At 42.0% G+C, this 24,583-nt stretch overlaps 1 protein-coding gene across 1 annotated transcript in view; it reads right to left on the bottom strand.

Annotated features, from left to right (window-relative positions):
• The window catches only part of STK39 (serine/threonine kinase 39), a 117,299-nt gene that overhangs the window by 1,511 nt on the left and 91,205 nt on the right, over positions 1 to 24,583 (bottom strand). The window contains 2 exon segments of the mRNA XM_064163611.1: positions 3,354 to 3,418; positions 24,138 to 24,206. Coding sequence (XP_064019681.1) covers positions 3,354 to 3,418; positions 24,138 to 24,206 — 134 coding nt within the window.

Raw genomic sequence — 24,583 nt, 5'->3', positions numbered from 1 at the left:
AGAATTTGACAGCCAGGCTATAAATTTTCTCCATATCCCTTAGTCATCAAACAGCTTCCTAGAAGGATGCCGGTGGAGCACTTGGGTAAAATGACTCTGTTCACCAATATGGTTAGATGGTCATAATCTGCTTTATTTCCGTGATGCAGAGACTTATATGCATCCTTACAAGAGGCGTGCTCAACTAAAGATTGGTTACAGGTGATGATTGCAAGGTTACATGTAATGTGTGCAGAGGTTAATAGAACACAACGTTCTAAAGGGTCAGCCCTCCAGACCACCTACTCCAGCCCCCTTGGCTATCTAACTCTGCCCACTGCAGCTGTGTGTGGGGTGCTCACTTGTTTACAGTTTGGTTTCCTGGTTTAGCAGCGTCCCAAGGACATTTCTCAGCACGAGTTGTTCATGTTTATCAATTTATGTCCTCTACTGGTGAGAAATTCATCCACAAAAGGAAACCTTTCAGACTGTTACGTCTACTCTCTGTCAGCGTCAGCCAACTACAACCTTAATTTTAGCACACTCCTTTAATCAATATTAAAAAGTATGAACAAAATACTGGGGAGTGAGCAATTAAAGAGCAAAATTCTTTAATCCAAACTTTCTGGACTGAAGTCAAATTTGCTTTTTCATACAAGCATGGTGTTTTCACTCAGGAAGAGCAAATAATCTACACGTATAGAATCTGCTGTTTAGGGTTGAGCTATAGATGTCTAATGTCTCGCTAGTCCAGCTAGCAGGTCTGTTTGGGATAGGAAGAGTAAACACTAGTATTTGCAGAAGGGTGGTACTTTCTGACAGTAAAATCTGTGGCACCACAACCTGGTACTAATAATCAGTTTGGTCTAGTTGACTGGATAGGGCTGAAATAGATGATCTTGGTTGGATAGGTTGGACTGGATGGATAGGTTGGACTGGATGATCTTGGAGGTCTCTTCCAAACTGGTTGATTCTATGATTCTATGAAATAGTGATAAGAATACAAAATCACCTTGCTGAGGATTGAATTGTTACTTTAGTTCTGGTTTTAAAAAATTACACACACAAATACAGGCAAAATATTCTAACATTTTGGTTTTTAAATATAAAATTTGCTTCTTCATCTGTCTGGGAGATAAATGAAAACAGTAATACAATTGTGCAGGGTTCTACACTTTGGCCACAACAACCCCAAGCAGTGCTACAGGATGGGGACAGAGTGGCTGGAGAGCAGCCAGGCAGAAAGGGACCTGGGAGTACTGGTGGATAGTAGGCTGAAGATGAGCCAGCAGTGTGCCCAGGTGGCTGAGAGAACCAATGACATCCTGGCCTGTATCAGAAACAGTGTGGCCAGCAGGACAAGGGAGGTTATTCTGCCCCTGTACTCATCACTGCTCAGGCCACACCTTGAGTACTGTGTCCAGTTCTGGGCTTCTCAATTCAAGAGAGATGTTGAGGTGCTGGAACGTGTCCAGAGAAGGGCAACAAAGCTGGTGAGGGGCCTGGAACACAAACCCTATGAGGAGAGGCTGAGGGAGCTGGGGGTGTGCAGCCTGGAGAAGAGGAGGCTCAGTAGTGACCTCATTGCTTTCTACAACTACCTGAAGGGAGACTGCAGCTAGATGGGGGTTGATCTCTTCTCCCAGGCAACCAGCAACAGAACAAGGGGACACAGTCTCAAGTTGTGCTGGGGAAAGTATAGGCTGGATGTGAAGAGGAAGTTGTTGGCAGAGAGAGTGATTGGCATTGGAATGGGCTGCCCAGGGAGGTGGTGGAGTCAGTGTCCCTGGAGGTCTTCAAGCAAAGCCTGGCCAAGGCACTTAGTGCCATGGTCTAGTTGACTGGATAGGGCTGGGTGCTAGGTTGGCCTGGATGATCTTGGAGGTCTCTTCCGACCTGGTTGATTCTATGATTCTACAAATTGGATGCACACTGTGTAAAGGTAAATTACTTATAACAGATGCCCTCAGGCTCTTTGGTATATCCCCAGAAAGAAAAGAGTCAGAACAGTTGGTTCACCCTATAAAAATGCTTGTGATGCTTTTATGCATTAGTAGCCATTAAACACTTCAGCTGAACAGGTTTTATGCAGTATAAGGAAAAGAGCTCTCAGACTGTGCGCAGAAGGTGCGCTGAGTGACATTATTGAGCTTTCATGACTGCAAGTGTACTCACTTCATACTTGTGGAAGCACATCAGGCTACTCATTCAAATTTACTTTGATTAGACACCTAAAACAGACGTTCTCTCTTCAAAGAGTGTTTTACAGTTCTTATTCCACTGAAGCAGCAAGTTAAAGATCACTGCAATTTTTCAAGATATCTCAAAAGTCACTAAATAGAGTCTCTGGAGTATGTATGTATCTAAACACTCTTGGTGTGACGCCACTGACTATACAATAAATCTGAGACAGATGTTTAGGCAGCAAGAACGCAGAGCAGCTGCAAAAAGAGAAGCATCAGCTTTTAAACTGGAGAAGAGGAGGCTCAGGGGGGACATCATTGGTCTCTACAACTACCTGAAGGGAGGCTGTAGCCAGGTGGGGGTTGGTCTCTTCTACCAGGCAACCAGCAACAGAAGAAGGGGACACAGTCTCAAGTTGTGCTGGGGGGAGTATAGGCTGGATGTTAGGAGGAAGTTCTTCCCAGAGAGAGTGATTGGCATTGGAATGGGCTGCCCAGGGAGGTGGTGGAGTCACTGTCCCTGGAGGTGTTCAAGCAAAGCCTGGCTGAGGCACTTAGTGCCATGGTCTAGTTGACTGGATAAGGCTGGGTGCTAGGTTGGACTGGATGATCTTGGAGATTTCTTCCAACCTGGTTGATTCTACGATTCTATGACCCAAACCCAGGGACAGAAAGAAGTGAGAGAGAAACAGCAATGAAATACAGTGGGATTACAATCGTCTTGCAAGTGTGAATGGTCAGCTGGAGAGGGCAACCTGTGTGCAAGAAAAATGGTGGCAAATGTTGGAATAAATGTGATTGGAATAAAATGTTCATCAGCATACAACACATCATCCAGGGCAGATCTTTGGTATTTGGGGGTGGAAAGGAGTTAACAGTTCCTTTGCTTGTTTCTGCACTTTTCCCCCAGACTTTTCTCTCTGTAGTTTCTCACATAAGCCTCAGACTTCCTCAGAATCCATGTGAGTGAACCTCCTTCTCACTGCACAGTTATGGAGCTATGTGACTGTACGTACCTGTAATGTCCTGTCAAAATGGGGGTTAGATTCTTTTCTCTCACACATGGCAATTTCAATCATCTTATCTCTCAACATATTTAGTGAGCAAAGTAGCTGTAAATCAGATGAAATCCAGACTCTGTGTGAATACTGTGTTAATTAGTTTGTTTTTTCCCTCCATGCTTTTACTTACCAATTTAAAAGTCAGTGTTTTCAAGGCCTTTGGATCATCTACTATCTTCTGTAAGTTAGCAGCAACTGTAAAATAAAGTATGAAAAACAATTATTTACAGGAAATTGTATTGAACATCACATCGAGCCTCATGCTGAATCTTCTACCTAATTCTACACACACACATATCTGTAAGCTACCACTTGAATCATTTAGTCACTCTCAAGCTGTCAGTTGCAAATCAGAGGACAGTTGGGTCGCTATAAACCCTGCCTCCTCTCTTCTGCATTCTTTGTGACTCTCTGACCTGATTCAGGGGGAAATTTGCCTGAAAATCAAGTGACAAAAAACCCTCCAAACAGCCTACTAATTTGCAGATTAATCTCTTCCACACAAAATTAGCAAGTACACAAATTCAAGTGCAAGGTGAATGGGAGACTCACACAATCAAGTATAAGCTGATGGCTGTCATGACCTAAATCCCGTTTCTATTATAGCCAGGGCCCCCCGAGTTTCTAGGATAAGGCTGAGCTCACTCTCCTTGCAAACTTCTGTTTCTCCTGGCTTTATTTATGTGCTTCTGGACCCTTCTTGGACTGGCATTAGTAGCCACATAGACTCCTGGTGACCTGTTAACAGCTCAGTCTCAAAAGAAAAATGCCCCAAAATAGGTCTGCTTTTAGCTTTGTATGTTCACTAAAGTTGCTCCACAGCTTTGCAGTCACAGATTCTAAGCTAATGCAGACCACATCATTGAGAGCTTTAGTTAAAGACTGACTTATGAGCACGAGATGCCAACAGGACATCAGCATCAGATAAAGAGTCTATACTTGGCAGAGCTGTTTAAAGAAGAAATAAAAACCACGAGGTAAACTGGTATTAAGTAGCAGACATTCTCTACACTGGATAGGTAAGTACCGTAAAGCAGAGATGCAAGAAACCAGACACTCTCCATAAACAGCATTTTCTACAGTCCTCATAAAGTGGCAGATATACAGCAAACATCCACATGTTGCCTGTCCTACTGCTACAAGCTCAGGTCCTATTTCCTCCATCTTATAATATTGCAAGGATAAAATTTTCACTCCCACTGTGCCTGATTCACTGTGCAGTAGCACAAACTGGCCTCACAGGAGGAAGCACGGCATTTGGTGAGGAAAGTTTGAGAAGTAAACAATTATGCAAGTTAAATTTCTTTGGGGTCTCATTTTCTCTACACCACTGAAATGGCACCCAAGAATTGCTTCTAAATCTATTTGCTAATTTGACTGAGGATGAAAGGGTGTTCGAGCTAAAAACAAGCCTTAAAAGCAAGACAGCAGTAACCCATGAACTGCCAAGTTCCATTGCATCTTTAGTTTAGGTATCCTCCTCTAGAAATAGAGCTTGCAGCACAAGCAGCAAAAGCCATCCCAGCAATTCAAAGGTACATTTTGCAGAGAACCCTTTTTGGAAAGAAATAAATCAATCTTCACAGTTAAGTGAATTCAACTGCAGGCACTGTAACAGAAAGTCCTTGTGTATTTAAAGCTTAATTATTCACAACAGTCTTTATTCCAGTCATTACAGTTTTTAATTACACAATTCACTTCCACAATCAATACATTAACTTTACTGCAACACCTCCTACCAGATCAAATACACACAAATACAGATAATGCTTGTTATCATAATTAATACTTTAGACCCTCAGATGTAGGTGAAAAGGAGTGTTCAGCCTTATACCTCCTGAAGCCAAGATGGAAAGAAGAGCTTCATTTTTCTGTCTCTAAGATAGAAAAATCTATAAGATAGCATAATGCACTCGAGCAGCTCTGGCTTACCCAAATGCCTGTGAAACATCTATTTGTAAAGTGGAAAGAAACAATGGGAGGGAAGGGAGAGAGAGAGCAAAAGAGAGAGGGAGAAAGAAAGAGAGAGAGTAAAAGAGAAAGAGAGAGCAAGAAAGGAGGAGAGAAAGGGGAAAAGAAGAAGGGAGGGAAGAGAGGGAAGAGAGGGAAGGGAGAGAAGGGAGAGAAGGGAGAGAAGGGAGAGAAGGGAGAGAAGGGAGAGAAGGGAGAGAAGGGAGAGAAGGGAGAGAAGGGAGAGAAGGGAGAGAAGGGAGAGAAGGGAGAGAAGGGAGAGAAGGGAGAGAAGGGAGAGAAGGGAGAGAAGGGAGAGAAGGGAGAGAAGGGAGAGAAGGGAGAGAAGGGAGAGAAGGGAGAGAAGGGAGAGAAGGGAGAGAAGGGAGAGAAGGGAGAGAAGGGAGAGAAGGGAGAGAAGGGAGGGAAGGGAGGGAAGGGAGGGAAGGGAGGGAAGGGAGGGAAGGGAGGGAAGGGAGGGAAGGGAGGGAAGGGAGGGAAGGGAGGGAAGGGAGGGAAGGGAGGGAAGGGAGGGAAGGGAGGGAAGGGAGGAGAAAAATCTGCAGCTACTGTTAGCAATGTTTACTGAAGCGGAGATACAGTGCTACAGAACCAGATTAAGGGTTGGGTCACAGAAGCACAGAACTTTAGAGGTTGGAAGGGACCTCCAGAGATCATCAAGTTCAACTTTCCTGCCCAGGCAGGATCACCCAGGGTAGTTCGCTCAGGAACACATCCAGACGGGTTTTGAAAGTCTCCAGGGAAGGAGACTCCACAACCTCTCTGGGCAGCCTTTTCCAGTCTCAGTGTGAAGAAGCTTCTCATGTTGAGGTGAAACCTTCTCTGTTCCAATTGGCAGCTGTTGTTCCTTGTCTTATTGCTGCTGACCAGCAAAAAGAGATTGCCCCATCCACTTGACACCCACCCCTCAGATATTTGTCCTAAACTCAAAAGACTTCTAACATTAACCTTTATGCTTCAAAGAGATGTGCTTCAGCTGTGCACTTGACTTCAGGAGGCGCAGCTTTCAATTTAATACAGAGTAGATGCAGAACATCTGAGGCAAGTCAGCATGCTGCCTGGCTATTTCACCTGAATGCAAATACTTCCAGCTGCCCTCAGTCAAAGTTATTGGCAAAGTTGTTATTACTGCACTTGCAAACAGCAGTTCATTATCAGCAAGTGTTTTAATGAACTATCATACGGCGGAAAGCAGCACTGAGGACTTCACAAGTCGTATCAAAGTCTTAAAACCCTCTAACCTTCCTGCTGATTCTTTACCAGGGAACAAATGAACATTTTCAAAGCAATAGCAAAATATAAATTAGCAATATATACAAACAGCAAATCCTAATTACTTTTTGATGTTGTTGTCGTTAATTAAATACTGTAAGAGAAAGGAGTGACATTTCGGATGGATAACATTCTTCAGTAAAGCTGTTTTTCAAACAGCAGTGCTCATTAAAAGGCTAGAGGGACACAGTTTTATTTGTTCACTTGTCATTACCTTGAATACAAACACAAGCCAAAACTTTAGGGAAACATCTGAAGCAAGAATGTAGAAGATGCTTTGTTTTTGCTTCTCTGGCAGGCCATAAATGGAGTGGAATATGTTTAACCCAACATAAGATTAGCAGGATTTAAGGGAGCAATGCAAGATATTTTCAGGCTATGCTTGAAAAGAAGAAAGCAGACCTATAGAGAGTCCATAATATTTGAATACAAGTTTACATAAAAGACAGTCACACCTGCAGTGTCCTACAGCAAGACCTTTTCAATTTGTTATATGCATTCAGCATTTTTCAAGCAAAACTAGCATTTCACTTGTAACACTGGTGTCATGATAGGCCTGATGGGCCAGAAACAGGCTGATCCATGTCCTGGGTGCCCAGGCATGTTTTACTGCTCTCCCTCTTGTTATAGGGAGAAGCAACTGTGGGAAAGAAGACAAAAGAACCTGGAGCCACTAAGACTAAGGACTCTGGCCTGCCCAAGCATGTTTTTCTCCTGTAGTAAATGAGGTACACACACTTAGCTTGGGCTTGCCTTGTGCAAGGCCTATGGTTTTAACAAATTTGCCTAAAGCAAGCCTATAGCTTTGAATAATATGGTCAGGCTTGGCTCAATGCCACTCTGATTGGCTACTCTGTGTCCAAAGGGCAATTAGTCTTGTCCCACATTGATAAAAAGAGATATGCAGGTAAGGACAGTGTGCTCTGCTGTGCTCTGCTGTTCTATTCCTGTCTGCTGTTGCTTGTTGCTATTGCATACTGCCTTGTTTGCCTGGAAACTCCACTCTTATGAGTTTACCAGGAATAGACTCTAAATGCCTCCATGCAATCAGCCTGCATAGCCAGTGTGACATCGTGCTGAGACTGCATGTCACAATCCATCCTGCCTGCACCTCAGAGTATCCTGCCAAGACGAAAAATCCTGGAGATACACAGGTCAGCCAGAGGAGACAGAAGACAAGGTCAGAGATTGCCTCCTTTCCCCAGAAGCCTGAGAAGAATCAAGTCTCAGCTGCAAACAAGACAGAGTTCCCTGAAAGCATTTGGGTACTGTCTGAAGCTGTAGCTAGCCCTGCAAGTTGGGTAATAATTTGTTAGTAAATGCTTAAAAGCCTCTTTGTAATTCTCCATTGCCTTCTGCCAAAATAATGCCATTAATCCCACTCAGTCATAGAACCATAGAATCAACCAGGTTGGAAGAGACCTCCAAGATCATCCAGGCCAACCTAGCACCCAGCCCTATCCAGTCAACCAGACCATGGCACAAAGTGCCTCATCCAGGCTTTTCTTGAACACTTCCAGGGACGGCAACTCCCTGGGCAGCCCATTCCAATGCCAATCACTCTCTCTGCCAACAACTTCCTCCTAATATCCAGCCTAGACCTCCCCCAGCACAACTTGAGACTGTGTCCCCTTGTTCTGTTGTTGGTTGCCTGGGAGAAGAGACCAACTCCCACCTGGCTACAGCCTCCCTTCAGGTAGTTTTAGATAGCAATGAGGTCCCCCCTGAGCCTCCTCTTCTCCAGGCTAAACACCCTCAGCTCCCTCACCAGCTTTGTTGCCCTTCTCTGGACATTTTCCAGCACCTCAACATCTCTCTTGAACTGAGGAGCCCAGAACTGAACACAGGACTTAACACGGGGCCTGACCAGTGCTGAGTATAGGAGAAGAATAACCTCCCTTGTCCTACTGGCCACACTGTTCCTGATCCAGGCCAGGATGCCATTGGTTCTCTTGGCCACCTGGGCACACTGCTGACTCATCTTCAGCCCACAGTCTACCAGTACCCCCAGGTCCCTTTCTGCCTGGCTCCTCTCCAGCCACTCAGTCCCCAGCCTGTAGTGCTGCTTGGGGTTGTTGTGGTCAAAGTGCAGAACCCTGCACTTGGCCTTGTTAAATCTCATCCCACTGGCCTCTGCCCACCCATCCAGCCTGGCAAGGTCCCTCTGCAGGGCTCTCCTACCCTCCAATAGATCAACACCTGCTGCTAGTTTGGTGTCATCTGCAAACTTACTGATGCTGGACTCAATCCCCTGGTCCAGATCATCAATAAAGATGTTGAACAGGACTGGGTCCACAAACCCACAAACTGCAGATGCCCATTGCATCTCTAGTTGAGGTATCCTCTTCAGGAAATAGAGCTTGCAGCACAAGCAGCAGAAGCAGCAAAACCTATCCCAGCAGTTCAAAGGCCTTCCTGAAATGCAGCCTGAAGTGCCTTCTAATTATGTCTCCAGAAAGTTTAGGAGTTCCATCTCAACCACAGTAAAGACATCTTTGAGACAACATAACTTACAGTGGAATTGTCATCCTACTTTAAATGCAATTAATTGAAGACATCAGTTGTGCTTATTTTTACTGACTTTGCACTCTAATGAGCATACTTCCAAACGTGTCAGACTATTATTAAACCTATGCAGTTTGGACCACTAAGTATGAAAGTCGCCTGGAAGACATAAAGCAATCCATGCCAGGCACACAGTCACAACTGTCAACAATGTTCTCACATGCAAGCAGTTGTAGTTACTGTTTGGTCCTATTCAGAATTACTGATCATGTCAGGTGAGAAAGTAAAACACCCAAACTTTTAAGTGGAACTGCTGTTAGACTTTTCTGATGAACATATCCCCCAGCTACTAAATCTATGCTCTTTCCATGAATGAAAATTAGTTAATAGGTTGAGACTCACTAAGCCTTCTAGTACAATTCAAATGCAAAGCTTTAATTTGTCTAAAACACAAAATTGTGCCTAAAGTATCCAAATGCAGATGAGGCCAACCACATCTGCAAACACCAGGGATGAAAATAACCATCTCTCTTTCACCACCACTTCCTTTCCTACCCTTCCAACAATTCTTCTATGGCAAGTCAGTGAATAAAGCCAATTTAGCAGCACAGTGCTCTTCCTCAAGTGAAAAGAAGTTTCACATGACAAGTTTCTAGAGAGGTGGGAACAGTTCTCTTCAATGACACTTAAATTATTTGGAAAAGCAGAGCTTTCAAATATGTCTCTGGATTCTATTTTACTCCTCACCTCTAAGTTAAGCCTACTACAGTTCCTACTGACAAAGCCATTTATCTCTGAAGTACTCTTGAAGACATGCCTTGGATGTTGTATTTCTGGAGGTTACTGTAGATTACTTTGCCTGCAAGCACCACTAATTCACAGTTTCAAACTGTGTTGGGAACTCACTGTTTCTACAAGGCCTGGATATATTTGACTCAAGTTTATATTACAGGATTTACTCAAGATGTTATGGCCACAGTCCTATAAAAGTCAGAAGAAGAAACATGAACAGGACAACTGCAGGAAAAAATTAAGTGGTGATGGACTAACCTCTGCCAGTACTAACCTCAACTAAATAGAGAATACTTCAAATCATGCCTTGGAGCAAAAGCCCTCTTCAAACGTTAGCAGGAGTTAGCACAATAGGGTTTTGTTGTTCACAACAATAAATGAAGTGCCATTCTGCTTTCTTCAGCAGACTTCTGAAGGACATGTAATCAACCTATGTACTACAAATCATTCCACGTTCCTTTGCTCAGTGACAAATGGTTGAGCTAGTTAAAAGAAATGTTGGCACTTGCAGAACATGCAGAAGGACATAAGGTCAAACCCAGCACATAAATATACATGGGTGTACATTATGGGTGTAAGCTGCAGCAAAAGAGCTTCTGCCTCAACACAAGGGGGAACTTATTTACTGTAAGGGTCACAGAGCAGTGGAACAGGCTCCCCAGGGAGGTTGTGGGGTCTCCTTCTCTGGAGACTTTCAAGGCCTGTCTGGCTGTGTTCCTCTGTGTTAGATAGGATTGTCCTGCTCTGGCAGGGGGGGTTGGACTCGATGATCTCCTTGGGTCCTTTTCAACCCCCAACATCCTGTGAGTCTGTGATCCACAACACAGCCTGCTAATTGCAGATGTAATAAATAAATACAAAGCCTCCATATAAACACAATCCTCCAGCATGCATATTTAAGTAGAACATATTAGACATAACTCTTTGCTGTCTGACAATTTTGGCCAACAACAGCAGGGTATCAATTACAATTTTGAAATGAATGATCAATATAAGCTGAGCTAACAGAACAGAAAAGGCCATCTGAAAGATCATAAATAAATATAAGAGACTAACCATACTCTGGGCAGTCTGAAACAGCTGCTTTGCTCCTATAATTTGACAGGACTCTACCTGGTAATTTAGAATTCTTAACAGAGCATGAAGCCTAACACTAATGGCTTCTGAATAGGGAAAACTTCTTGGAAAAGTTAAAATTAATGAGTCAGTAAATAAAGCTATATGAAGTACAGTAGAGTTATTTCCAGTACACTGCCGACCCAGCCAACTGAGCTGGAGCCATCTGGTGTAGGCACAGAACACAAGCAGAATTCAAAGCTTGAGATGCTATTCATAGAATCATAGAATCAACCAGGTTGGAAGAGACCTCCAAGATCATCCAATCCAACTTATCTCACATCCCTGTCCAATCTACTAGTCCATGGCACTAAGAGCCTCATTCGGACTTTCCCTGAACACCTCCAGGGATGGAGACTCCACCACCTCCCTCCCATTGGCCCATTCCAATGCCAATCACTCTCTCTGCCAACAACTTCCTCCTAACATCCAGCCTAGACCTCCCATGGCACAACTTGAGATTGGATCCCCTTGTTCTGTTGCTGGTTGCCTGTCAGAAGAGATCAACCCCCACCTGGCTACGGGCTCCCTTCAGGTAGTTGTAGACAGCAATGAGGTCAGCCCTAAGTTTCCTCTTCTCCAGGCTAAACAATCCCAGCTCCCTCAGCCTCTCCTCACAGGACTTGTGCCTTACTGGAATTGAAATAGGTAGTTATCTAGCACAATCTTGTGTTGCTGGTTGCCTAGCAGAAGAGACTCACCCCCACTTGGCTACACCCTCCTCCTATTTCAGAGGTGCTCTCAAAAGAATGATGAATTATTTCTTTACCATTTTGAAAAGAATGAATGGGGAACTTCTGACAGTATGCTTAGATGACTTAAGGAAAGAAAACCTCACAACACGCAGAGTGTTACCAGGTAAGGTATGTTTAACCAGCGCTGGGTGACAAGGGGAGGTCATCCTCCAAAGCCCTTGCACAGCTTCACCTCACACCAAATGCTTTCACAATATTTGCAAGTTCAGAACAAAATCAAAACCTGAGTTTTAAAACCTTGCTAGCACTGGATCCTAGTGTACTATGCAAACAATCACAGCAGCTAACCTCTAGAGCTTTTGCTAACAACTACTCCAGATCTCTAACTTTCTTACTTGTATCTAATATTACCTAACAATTCACAAATTGTCTGCATGAAAAATGAAAAGGCTTTTCAAAGAGAGGTCCAAAAGGTCTTTCCATTGTAGCCATTAGTTCACCCATTTAGGATGCTAACCATAAAATCCCTTTTGTTTATGTTGCTTGAGAACCGTAGCACAGGAGACACAAAAGCATTTTGAGATGTGTGATAGCTACATAACAAGCATTTATTGCTAGAGGGCTGCAAGGAGACAGACATAACTCTCTTAGGGAAGAAATAAAATACAATAGAAAGCTCAACAGCAAGCCTGGCTCCTTTTCTGGGGAAGCTACTGGGGCCCTGGTAAGGCAGAAACACTAAAAACATTTAGAAATACATTATTTATGAAGAGGCTGTCATTAGGAATTTATCAAAGGAGACTAAGCCTCACAAATTTCTCTGAATTCTCACAGTACATTGCTGTATCATTAGATACAGACAGTGAAAACAATCTCCATTTGCAAATCTGATACTTCAGGATCGAACAGCCTGATCTGCAGCTTCAAAATAAGGGAGTGTAGCTTAAAGAGGACAGCTGCAGGACAACAGAAGGCCAAAGCAGTTCTCCCTTGGAAGGAACACTGGGAGACTGAAAAAAGTTTCCTACAGCATCCTCATGAACACAACTACCATTTCACATTGCAACTCCCACAGCTTAAAGGAGTTATTAAAACCACCCACGCCCAGTGGTTCATATGGTTTCTGAGCCTCAATAGAATCATAGAATCACAGAATCAACCAGGTTGGAAGAGACCTCCAAGATCATCCAGGCCAACCTAGCACCCAGCCCTATCCAGTCATCTAGACCATGGCACTAAGTGCCTCATCCAGGCTTTTCTTGAACACCTCCAGGGACGGTGCCTCCACCACCTCCCTGGGCAGCCCATTCCAATGCCAATCACTCTCTCTGTGAAGAACTTCTTCCTAACATCCAGCCTATACCTACCCCAGCACAACTTGAGACTGTATCCCCTTGTTCTATTGCTGGTTACCTGGGAGAAGAGGCCACCCCCCACCTGGCTACAATGCCCCTTCAGGTAGTTGAAGACAGTAATAAGATCACCCCTGAGCCTCCTCTTCTCCAGGACAAACATGGTAAACCTAGGAATGTATGCTCTTGCATCTGTATAGGGAGCACCAGAAATGAGGAAGAGCTGCACCAAATAAAAAAAAACCCATCACTTCCTGAAGAATTATGTTCCTCTGTCAAGAACAGTGTGATCAGTAGGACAAGGGAGGTTATTCTGCCTGTGTACTTGGTGCTGGTCAGGCCACATCTTGAGTCCTGTGTCCAGTTCTGGGCCCCTCAATTGAAGAGAGATGTTGAGATACTGGAAAGTGTTCAGAAAAGGGAGATGAAGCTGGTGAGAGGGCAGGAACACAAACCCTATGAGGAGAGGCTGAGGGAGCTGGGGATGTTTAGCCTGGAGAAGAGGAGGCTCAGGGGTGACCTTATTGCTCTCTACGACTACCTGAAGGGAGGCTGTAGCCAGGTAGGGGTTGGTCTCTTCTGACAGGCAACCAGCAACAGAACAAGGGGATACAATCTCAAGTTGTACCATGGTTGGTATAGGCTGGATGTTAGGAGGAAGTTCTTCCCAGAGAGAGTGATTGGCATTGGAATGGGCTGCCCAAGGAGGTGGTGGAGTCACTGTCCTTGGAGATAAGAAAAGCCTGGATGAGGCACTTAGTGCCATGGTCTAGTTGATTGGACAGGGCTGGGTGCTAGGTTGGACTGGATGACCGTGGAGGTCTTTTCCAACCTGGTTGATTCTATGATTCTATGATTCTCATTCCAAGGTAATGTTTGACATTCTACAATCTGTGAGAAACACAAAAAAAAAAAAAAAGCCTGAAACAGTCATCCTGTTTTATTGATTCAATTAAAATACTAATATATCTGGAAAATTGTACCTTTTCCCAGAAAGTTATGAAAAAACAGAAGGCTGGTAATTTAGATTGATTTTTTTTCCCACCAGAGTGTGTGAAGAACACTCAGGCAAACCACAGTACATTTAAAAGACAGTGTTATAAAAAGGTAAGTAGGATATATATATAGAGAGAGAGAGAGATAGATACTTAGATGGCCATCAGACCCTGACATTGCATATGCCTAATGGGGTAGATTATAGAATCATAGAATCAACCACGTTGGAAGAGACCTCCAAGATCATCCAGTCCAACCTATATCACCCAGCCCTAGCCAGTCAACTAGATCATGGCACTAAGTGCCCCATCCAGGCTTTTCTTGAACACCTCCAGGGATGGTGACCCCACCACCTCCCTGGGCAGCCCATTCCAATGGCAAATCAAAGCAGAGAACATATTTGCATGTTTTTTTTTTAGCTTTACATATTTTCTCGCACATGGCTCAGAACTACATTGCTCTGTACAAAGAAGTCTACTTAATGGTTGAGGAAATGTCTATAGATAGGAAAACCCATCTGACTAATTTCCATTTCCCTATCTGAATAATAGAGTACTATGTACATCACAATGGTATTCCCCTTTAAAATAGATTGCATGTTGATGATGCCCATCATCTGCATCCTGCTTTCATTTTGAAAGCACACTGCAAATGTAAGGGAATCCTTACCAACATGGTTTACAATATGCAACCCTCACTATCTTTGCTGTCATACACTGAAGTGGTATAAATTACTTGACAAACCTACACAGAGGGAATGAGTCACAGTGACCATGACTTCTGCTAGCTTGTGTGCGTGACTATTGTGCCAAAATCACAGCATCTTGTTCATGGCATGGCTCCTCCCTCAACTTTCTAGACACAGATCTCACAATTTCCCCTTCCTTTTAAGAAGGAAGAACTGTGATGCCACTGAGCATTCTAAACCACAGCCTAGTCTCAAATGAACATGTAGAAGAAAAATTTAGAACTGATGCCCAACATTGCTAGTAGGGACATTTAATGTGCCTGAGCTATGACAGTAAGTTGTGCTCACAAATTCTCTACACAAAAGAATGTGCCAGAGCATAAGGTTCAAAAAATGTTTGTCAGTGACAGTATGTAGAAAGCAAGTGCCAGCTTCCAGACAAAGGCCTTGACAACAGTCTGACAGTCATCAAGGTGTCGAAGACAGCTCTAACAATACCTTCATCAGGCTGGATTACAGTTGAAATGTAGGTCTATTGAGAAATAAGGCAGGTCACATTCTGCTATGCTTATCATTACTTGGAGATCTCCTCTCCCCATCAGATCTTCACAACTTCTCCTGTCCTGAGTTCTGCTATGAATTATAGCTATTGCTCTGATAAAACTATTAAGAAGATGAAATAGCAGCCAGGCTATTTCAATACTTTATATCTGAAACAAGGAAAAACATATTCAGGAAAGACTCCCTGATGTGCAGGAGTTAGGTTTCTGAAGAACCTCACTAAATCCTTGTTTTGACAAACCAACTACTCCCAGAGAAGTGAATGCCAAGGAAACAAATGACAGCAACTAACTAACTACTGAAAAAAGTAACACTGCTTACATTGCAATTTCTGATCCAAATTCACAGGACTACATGTCAGACCTACGAGGGCAGGGAACACATGCCTAAGTGTGGTGGTAGGCTTGATAGGGCAAACATGGGCTTATCCATCTTGGCTTGCCCAGGCAACCATGGGAGGAGGGGAGGGTGAAAGCCCTGGCTTCACCTAATATGGTGAGGCCTGGCAGAGTGCCATTCTGACTGGCTAATCTATGTCCCATGCCCCATTAGTCGTGGGCTGGATATTGATGAGAAAAGGGATAAGCAGGTAGCATGAGGCTGCTGCTGCCTCATTTTGCATCCTGAATTTGCCTGGAGAGCTCACCAGGAACAGGCTCCAAATGCCTGCACACAATCAGCCTGCACAGCCTGCGTGACATGGTGCTGAGACTGCACATCACAGGACATCCTGCCTGCACCTCAAAGTCTCCTGCCAGTTTCACTTATTACTTATTACATATTATATTATTATATTTACTTATTACTTTATTTACTTGTTCTTACTTAGACTTATTATTTATTATATATTATAGATATTATTATATTTACTTATTACTTTAGTCATTTACTTATTCTTAGCTTTACTTATTACTTATTATATTACTATATTTACTTATTATTACTTTATTTACTTGTTCTTACTTAGTTTGACTTATTATTTATTATACACATTATTATTATTTTTACTTACTACTTAAGTTATTTACTCTTAGTTTGACTTACTATTCATTATATATTGTATTATAATTACTACTTTAGTTATTTACTCTTAGTTTGATTTATTATTTATTATATATTTTATTATATTATATTATTATATTAACTTATTGTTACTTTAGTTATTTACTTATTCTTACTTAGTTTTACATATTCCTTATTATATATTATATATATTATTATATTTACTTATTGTTTTAATTATTTAGTTATTTGCTTTACTTATTATTTATTATATATTATAGATATTATTATATTTACTTATTACTTTAGTTATTTACTTATTCTTAGCTTTACTTATTACTTATTATATTATTATATTTACTTATTATTACTTTGTTTACTTGTTCTTACTTAGTTTTACTTATTATTTATTATATACATTATTATATTTACTACTTTAGTTATTTATTCTTAGCTTTACTTATTATTTATTACATGTATTATTATATATACTACTTTAGTTATGTACTCTTAGCTTTACTTATTATTTATTATACATTGTATTATATTATATTATTATATTTACTTATTATTACTTTAGTTATTTACTTATCCTTACTTAGTTTTACATATTATTTATTATATATTATTTTTACTTATTACTTTAGTTATTTACTTATTATTTAGTTTTACTTACTATTGATTATATATTATATATTATTATATTAACTTATTACTTTAGTTATTTACTTATTATTTAGTTTTACTTACTATTGATTATATATTATATATTATTATATTTACTTATTACTTTAGTTATTACTTATTATTTAGTATTATTTATTATATATGATATATGTTATTATATTTACTTACTAGTTATTTACTTATTCTTGCTTAGTTTTACTTATTACTTATTATATATTACATTATATTATTCTATTTACTTATTACTTTAGTTATTACTTATTATTTAGTTATTTACTTGATCATGGCTGTGAGATAAGAACTTTGACTGTGAGATATGAATATACATGAATAGGTAAAGTGTAATTTGCACAGTTGGAGGATTTTTTACAGCTTACATGTATAGTTCTGTCACAATCACTGTTACAGCAGCAGTGACCATTCACCTCTCATGATACTGTTTTTTTCACTTTGAATCTCTATTTCCACCACAGTGAAAATTCAGCAAGGTGAGAACTTGCATGGAAGCTGCTAGCTTCACTCAAGATACTTTTTCAAATGCACCTTTTCATGTGACTATCTACAGCTAAAATAACTCTGAAGGCAGAATCAGATGCAAGGCTTGATTACCTGTGGGTGTACTTCAAGCTTCCAGAACTCCCAGCAGTCTAGGCATTCTGAGCCACCCTGCAATGCATTAGCTCTAAATGAGTCAGATGTGTTGAAATATTTAAATCCTTAGTTGGACTCAGGGGGTTTTAAAGCTACTTCCCTACCTGTAATGCATGTGCATATCTTGCTAAAGAGATACAGAGCTACGTGCACACATGGAGGGCACATGAGTTTCTACAACAAGCCTTACATTGGAGGCATGTTTTCATTAGATCTGTAAGTTTCCTTTCTGGATAACAAATTAAAGAGTAAACACAAAGTATTCAATTAATCATCTGAAATTGTTAGTGTCTATAAAGGCATATCTCATTAGAAAGTTTATGGGCACACTGAGCTTTGGAACACATTAAAACATGATACATTTAAGTTAAAATCCAGTTATTATGCTCATTAGAACCAGAAGAACAAACTGACACACCAAAAAAAAAACCCAAACAGTTAACAAATTCCCTCAAAGATCACAAAAATCTGTCCACCTCAAAACATTGCTGCCTTCAAATGGTAGTGCTATCCAGGCATCTATTCAGAGCAACACTCCTGCTCTTTGAAGACCTAAATCAATGCAGCATGTTTTCTGTTCATGTAGTGCTAGCCCCTCTTCTGATTACAGTAAGATGATAAGCTGAAATCAGTTGAACAAAAGGCATCACTTATTCAGTTTCAAAGATGATTCATCTCACAAGGTAGCAAGTAAACTAGTTATAAGCAAATAAACAGCAAACCCAATGAGAACAAGAAGATATTCACTGTGCAATTCTGTGGCTTTTCTGTGAGCTGAATTATCAGTGCTACTGTGAGTTAAGATGCTGTTACAGACAGTGTGTTAAACTTTTCCATCTTCCATTTTAGTAGGAAAGTACTTTGAGAACTCCAGATGTGATACGGCAAGGCAGTCAGCTGCTTCTATTTCAAGTGCTTTAATACTGTGATTAACTGAGAACCATTCATATCACTTACTGTTTAACATCCCTTGAAATAATGTTATTCTGGATTTGGTCAGCTATGTGTTCATGGACAAATAACCCATCCACAGTCATTTTACTTCTTTGAAATCTAGATTCTGTCTGCTCATCACAGCAGCTTCACCAAATAATCTGCCTATTCTGTGCCCCCCTTCAATTCACCAACCTTAAAAACCTTTGACAAACTATTATGGCATGTATTAGAATCATAGAATCAGTCAGGGTTGGAAGGGACAACAAGGATCATCTAGTTCCAACCCCCCTGCCACGTCCAAGGACACCCTACCCTAGGGCAGACTGCCCACAGCTTCATCCAGCCTGGCCTTAAAAACCTCCAGGGACAGAACCTCAAGCACCTCCCTGGGCAACACATTCCAGGCTCTCACCACTCTCATGCTCAACGACTTCCTCCTCACATACAGCCTGAATCTACCCATCTCCAGCTTTGCTCCATTCCCCCTAGTCCTGTCACTCTCTTGTAGCCTAAAAAGTCCCTCCCCAGCTTTGTTGGAGACCCCCTTCAGATACTGGAAGGCCACCAGAAGGTCACCTGGGAGCCCTCTCTTCTGCAGACTGAACAGCCCCAACTCTTTCAGTCTGACTTCATAGCAGAGGTGCTGCAGCCCTCTGAGCATCCTCGTGGCCCATTGTATTCATGCCTCCACAAAAACATTTACAATGCTGATGAAAAAGTTTGTTACTCTCAAAATGTGATCTCATTTCCAAATACAACCTGTGGAGTTTTCAGTTCTCCTGAAAGAACTGAAAGAGCACTAGAGATTTCAGCAGGAAGCTTTTGTTCTGACAAAAACCTGTTTCTCTGATTACTAAGCAGATATCAAAGACAGATAGTTTTGAACACCACCTGGAGGTGTTCAAAAAAGGACTGGCTGAGGCACTTAGTGCCATGGTCTAGTTGACTGGCTAGGGCTGGGTGCTAGGTTGGACTGGATGATCTTGGAGGTCTCTTCCAACCTGCTTGATTCTATGATTCTATGGTATGCATTTGAAAGGCCTGGAACACAAAACTTATGAGGAGAGGCTGAGGGAGCTGGGGGAGTTTAGCCTGGAGAAGAGGAGGCTCAGGGGGGACCCCATTGCTGTCTACAACTACTTGAAGGGAGGTTGTAGCCAGGTGGGGGTTGGACTCTTCCCCCAGACAACCAGCAACAAAACAAGGGGACACAGTCCCAAGTTATGCTGGGGGAGGTAATAGGCTGGATGTTAGGGGGAAGTTCTTGCCAGAGAGAGTGATTGGCATTGGAATGGGCTGCCCAGGGAGGTGGTGGAGTTACCGTCCCTGGTGGTGTTCAAGCAAAGCCTGGCTGAGGCACTTAGTGCCATGGTCTAGTTGACTGGCTAGGGCTGGGTGCTAGGTTGGACTGGATGATTCTGGAGGTCTCTTCCAACCTGGTTTATCCTATGATTCTATGATTTACACACAGTTAATACTGGGTATATTTAGAAGTGAAGGTCCATCTTCCAAGATGCTCAAGGAATTCACAGGTTCTTTTGGGCAGAAATACCTAGAATAAATGTATGTTAATATAGCAAATGGCAACTATGTTTCTTGATGGTGTGGATATCAAGGCTTTTATTTGAGCAGTATTCCAGCAGGGAAGTATTCTTTGATATATATATACTGCAGTTTAATATCTGTAACTTTACCATCAGGTTCTGAAATTGAAGCAAGGCCTCCAGAAGATTAACTGTAGCCTAGGGTTTTGCTGAAATGATATGCACACTGCATACAGCAGTGAAATCGGATTGCAGCTATGTGATTTTCAACAGAATTGACTTGATAGGGTTTCAGTCTCCTTCGTGGTATCAAAAATACAATAGAGCATTACTAGGTGAATATTCACTAGCTAATATACATATATGGCATATACATACACAGACATATTTCATTTCAATATGTGTTTTGAAAATATTCCAGCTCTTTCATATGATTTAACATAGCTATTTTGGTACTGCATGAAAATATCTCTTCAGCTAGATGCCAGTGCCTACATATATCAGTGTGGGAATGCCAAGGGAAGAATCATAGAATCATAGAATCAACCAGGTTGGAAGAGACCTCCAAGGTCATCCAGTCCAACCTAGCACCCAGCCTTATCCAGTCAACTAGACCATGGCACTAAGTGCCTTATCCAGGCTTTGCTTGAACACCTCCAGGGATGGTGACTCCACCACCTCCCTGGGCAGCCCATTCCAATGCCAATCACTCTCTCTGGCAACGACTTCCTCCTAACATCCAGCCTATACTTCCCCTCGCACAACTTGAGACTGTGTCCCCTTGTTCTGTTGCTGGTTGTCTGGCAGAAGAGACCAATCCCTACCTGGTTATAGCCTCCCTCCAGATAGTTGTAGACAGCAATGAGGTCACCCCTGAGCCTCCTCTTCTGCAGGTTGCACACCCCCAGCTCCCTCAGCCTCTCCTCACAGGGCTGTGTTCCAGGCCCCTCACCAGTTCGTTGCCCTTCTCTGTACACGTTCCAGCACCTCAACATCTCTCTTGAATTGAGGAGCCCAGAACTGAAGGGACAGATAATGGACACCTCGTTAATGAGGAAAACAAGGCGTGGTTTATGCTGATGGAGTGGGTTGTCTTTGACTAATTATGCTCACGTGTAGGAGTGTGCTTTGTGCCCTGAGGGGATATATTGAGAGCCAAATGATCAATAAATGTCTCTGGCATAATTCACATTGAATTGTCTGGAGTCCATGTGGCTTTGCCTTTGATCACACTGATCTGTGAGGGCTTTGACCACATTTCAAGCAGGCAAGCAAGCAAACAAGCAGCTAATTCTGCAACATGTAAGCACCAAGGTTCATTCTCCTCTACAAATGCAAACCCTAGTCTGCTTTTAACCAGCATTCTCTGCACTCATTCCCTTGATCTAGGGACCTCCTGCAAAACAATGCTGCTGTCAAGAGGAACAGAAAGCAGTCATTCGTAGCCAGAACTGAACATGCAAGATAGGAGTTTTTTGCTTCTCGGCGGAACAGGTAGCTGAACTCATTACTTATCAGAATGGAAATCTTCCTGGGAAGCCTGCGTTAAGTGAAGCAAATCCAGCAAGACTCAAAAGGTGAAAAGCATGTTGATGCTTGGCAGTACCATCTATACAACTCACACATCAGCTGGTAGCCACTAAAAGCTTCAGCTCACGAATGCCAGGGCCAAACTTTCCACAACAGCTTTTGCTGACTCCTGTTCAAGTGCCCTTTCAGAAAGTCAGCTGTTACACCAACAAATTGTTGAGTTCAACATAAACACAGGTACCTTAACCTTTGGTCTTTGTTTCCTCCTAGCTCCTACAAGTTCCAAGAGCCATTAAAAGAAAACTGGGGGAACCACTGTTACGAGGCTATCTGAGAACACTATTTTCATCCATGCTATAGAGGCTGACTTTCTGCATGCTTCAGCTGAAATGTGAAAGGTAATTTATCAGACGTTTTCAACCTGGAATCAGTTCTTCTGGTGAAGCAGGTTTACTAAGCTCTTCTATACCACTGACCTCTTTTTTTAAACCCTTTGATTTCAAGTGAACAAGATGGCAAAATCATTTAAAACAGAAAATTAGTTTTGTAAGCAGATTTCCATTTTAAGCACCATCTGCTCTCTTAGATGGCCTATTGATTTCAACTAAGGGAATGAAATATTTCTTGACTACGCTGATACAGTGACAGTCTGAAATCTGCAATACTCTGCTTGCATGCAAGTTGTTTTATCCCATACCTGCACAACATATAGCCAGTTTTCCCAGAGCAAATGAGAACTATATTCTAACTCAGCTAACTTTTTTTAAGTTAGGAAGTAAATTGCATTGTGCAGAACCTGTCTTTCAGTAAAATAAGAAATTCCAAGTCATTATTAACTACAAAGACAACAACATTCAGATATATGAAAATGTTAACAACTTCACAGGTGAAGCAGATGCAAGCAAAAACCATAGAATCAACCAGGTTGGAAGAGACCTCCAAGGTCATCCAGTCCAACCTAGCACCCAGCCCTGTCCAATCAACCAGGCCATGGCACTAAGTGCCTCATTTTGTCATGCAAGAATTGCTGCTTGTGCAACTCAAGGTAAATTATAATCACAGAAAAAATGGATCTATCAACTGGTTATAATTGATGAGATTAAATTTAAGTTGAATGTTTTTGCTACACACAAGAAAGTTGTTTTCCCTTTCATTAATACCATACAAGCAGAACAGAAAGGAATATCATCATAGTGCTAAAAATCAAAACTAAAGAAAAGAAATGGACTTTCCTTATTAACTAGACAGTGTCTCTAACCAAGTTTGATAGGGAAAACTTTACTTGTTTAAATATTTGTGCTTCCTTAAGAACCAAAGTCCAATCACTAAAGCCATAAGAGATATCTATCTTCATTTGTCTTTCATAGAATCATAGAATGGAATTGACCAGATTGGAAGAGATCTCCAAGATCATCCAGTCCAACCTAGCACCCAGCTCTATCCAGTCAATTAGACCATGGCACTAAGTGCTTTTCCCCCATCACTCCTGAAAGATGGTAACAAATCCCATTTATGATGCCACCTCCATAAAAGTCCACTTTGCATTGAAAGAGAACTTTTCAATAAAGGCAAAAGGGGAAGAGAGAATAAGGGAAAATAAATCTCACTGGGTCCTAGCAGGACTTGCACTGCAGTACCTCCAGACACAACTCTTGACTTCTGTGTAACATACAAGTGTTGGCTCACTGCTCAGCCAGGTGGGATAGCCAACAGCTAAAACTCTTACCCAACACTGGTCAGGCCACACCTTGAGTCCTGTGTCCAGTCTGGGCTTCTCAATTCAAGAGAGATGTTTAGATACTGGAACGTGTCCAGAGAAGGGTGATGAAGCTGGTGAGAGGCCTGGAACACAAACCTTGTGAGGAGAGGCTGAGGGAGCTGTGGGGTGTGCAGCCTGGAGAAGAGGAGGCTCAGGGCAGACCTCATTGCTGGCTACAACTACCTGAAGGGAAGCTGTACCCAGGTGGGGGTTGGTCTCTTCTCTCAGGCAACCAGCAACAGAACAAGGGGACACAGTCTCAAGTTGTGCCAGGGTAGGTATAGGCTGGATGTTAGGTGGAAGTTCTTCCCAGAGAGAGTGATTAGCGTTGGAATGGGCTGACCACGAAGGTGGTGGAGTCACCGACCCTGAAGGTGTTCAAGCAAAGCCTGGATGAGGCACTTAGTGCCATGGTCTAGTTGACTGGATAGGGCTGGGTGCCAGGTTGGACTGAATGATCTTGGAGGTCTCTTCCAACCTGGTTGATTCTATGATTCTATGATACAAACAATCTTTACTAATTTCAGAGCTGCCAAAGCACATTTTATGAAATTATTCTGTTCTCAAACAGAAAAGTGAAGCTGGTATAAAAGTGATCAATCACTGAATTGTAAATAACCCTTCAGACCATCTTTATTAGGTCATCTCAGACAGCTAAAAAGTTCAAACTTCCAAAGGCAATCCTTGGACTGGTTTCAAACGCAGTTTGTTGACTGAACTATGCATATATAAAAGTGAAATCAGTATAAAAAGGGTTTAGTGAAAACCAGCATTAGAAAAAAAACCCAACCTTTTTTTACATCCATTTAGCACAAACTTGTCACAAGAGCATAATTGCAAACAAAAATGTAATTTACCTATAACTACATCATGGCCATCGACCAGGCCTGCAGAGAACAGCTCCTGAGAAACGCCATCTGCTGTGTCTGTCCAAAAGGTGAAATGAACAAGTGTGAGAGCTCACAAAAAAACAACAAAAAGCATCAGTCATCCAATGTAATTTAACAAAAATGTACTTTAGTTCCAAAACACCCATGGAGGCAGACTTGAATTCAAAATTATCTTTAATTAGGAGGAAAACAGATTATTAGCAGCCTCTACACAGCAAAACCTGAGTTGATGATCTGGTTCATTGCAAACCCCCCTACAGACCTTTCCTGGCCACCAGCATTTCTCCTCTGTTATCTAACTACATACTCCTACAATTTCAGTAGCTTCCTAACCGAGAAAATAAACTATGTCTTGGTGCAGTTTTCACTCTTTTCTTTATCCACTCCATTGTTCTGCACATCTAGACAGCGAC

This window comes from Pogoniulus pusillus, chromosome 2 (genome assembly GCF_015220805.1).
Source record: "Pogoniulus pusillus isolate bPogPus1 chromosome 2, bPogPus1.pri, whole genome shotgun sequence".
In the NCBI taxonomy this organism is placed as follows: Eukaryota; Metazoa; Chordata; class Aves; order Piciformes; family Lybiidae; genus Pogoniulus; species Pogoniulus pusillus.
This window is presented reverse-complemented; position numbering and strand designations above follow the sequence as displayed.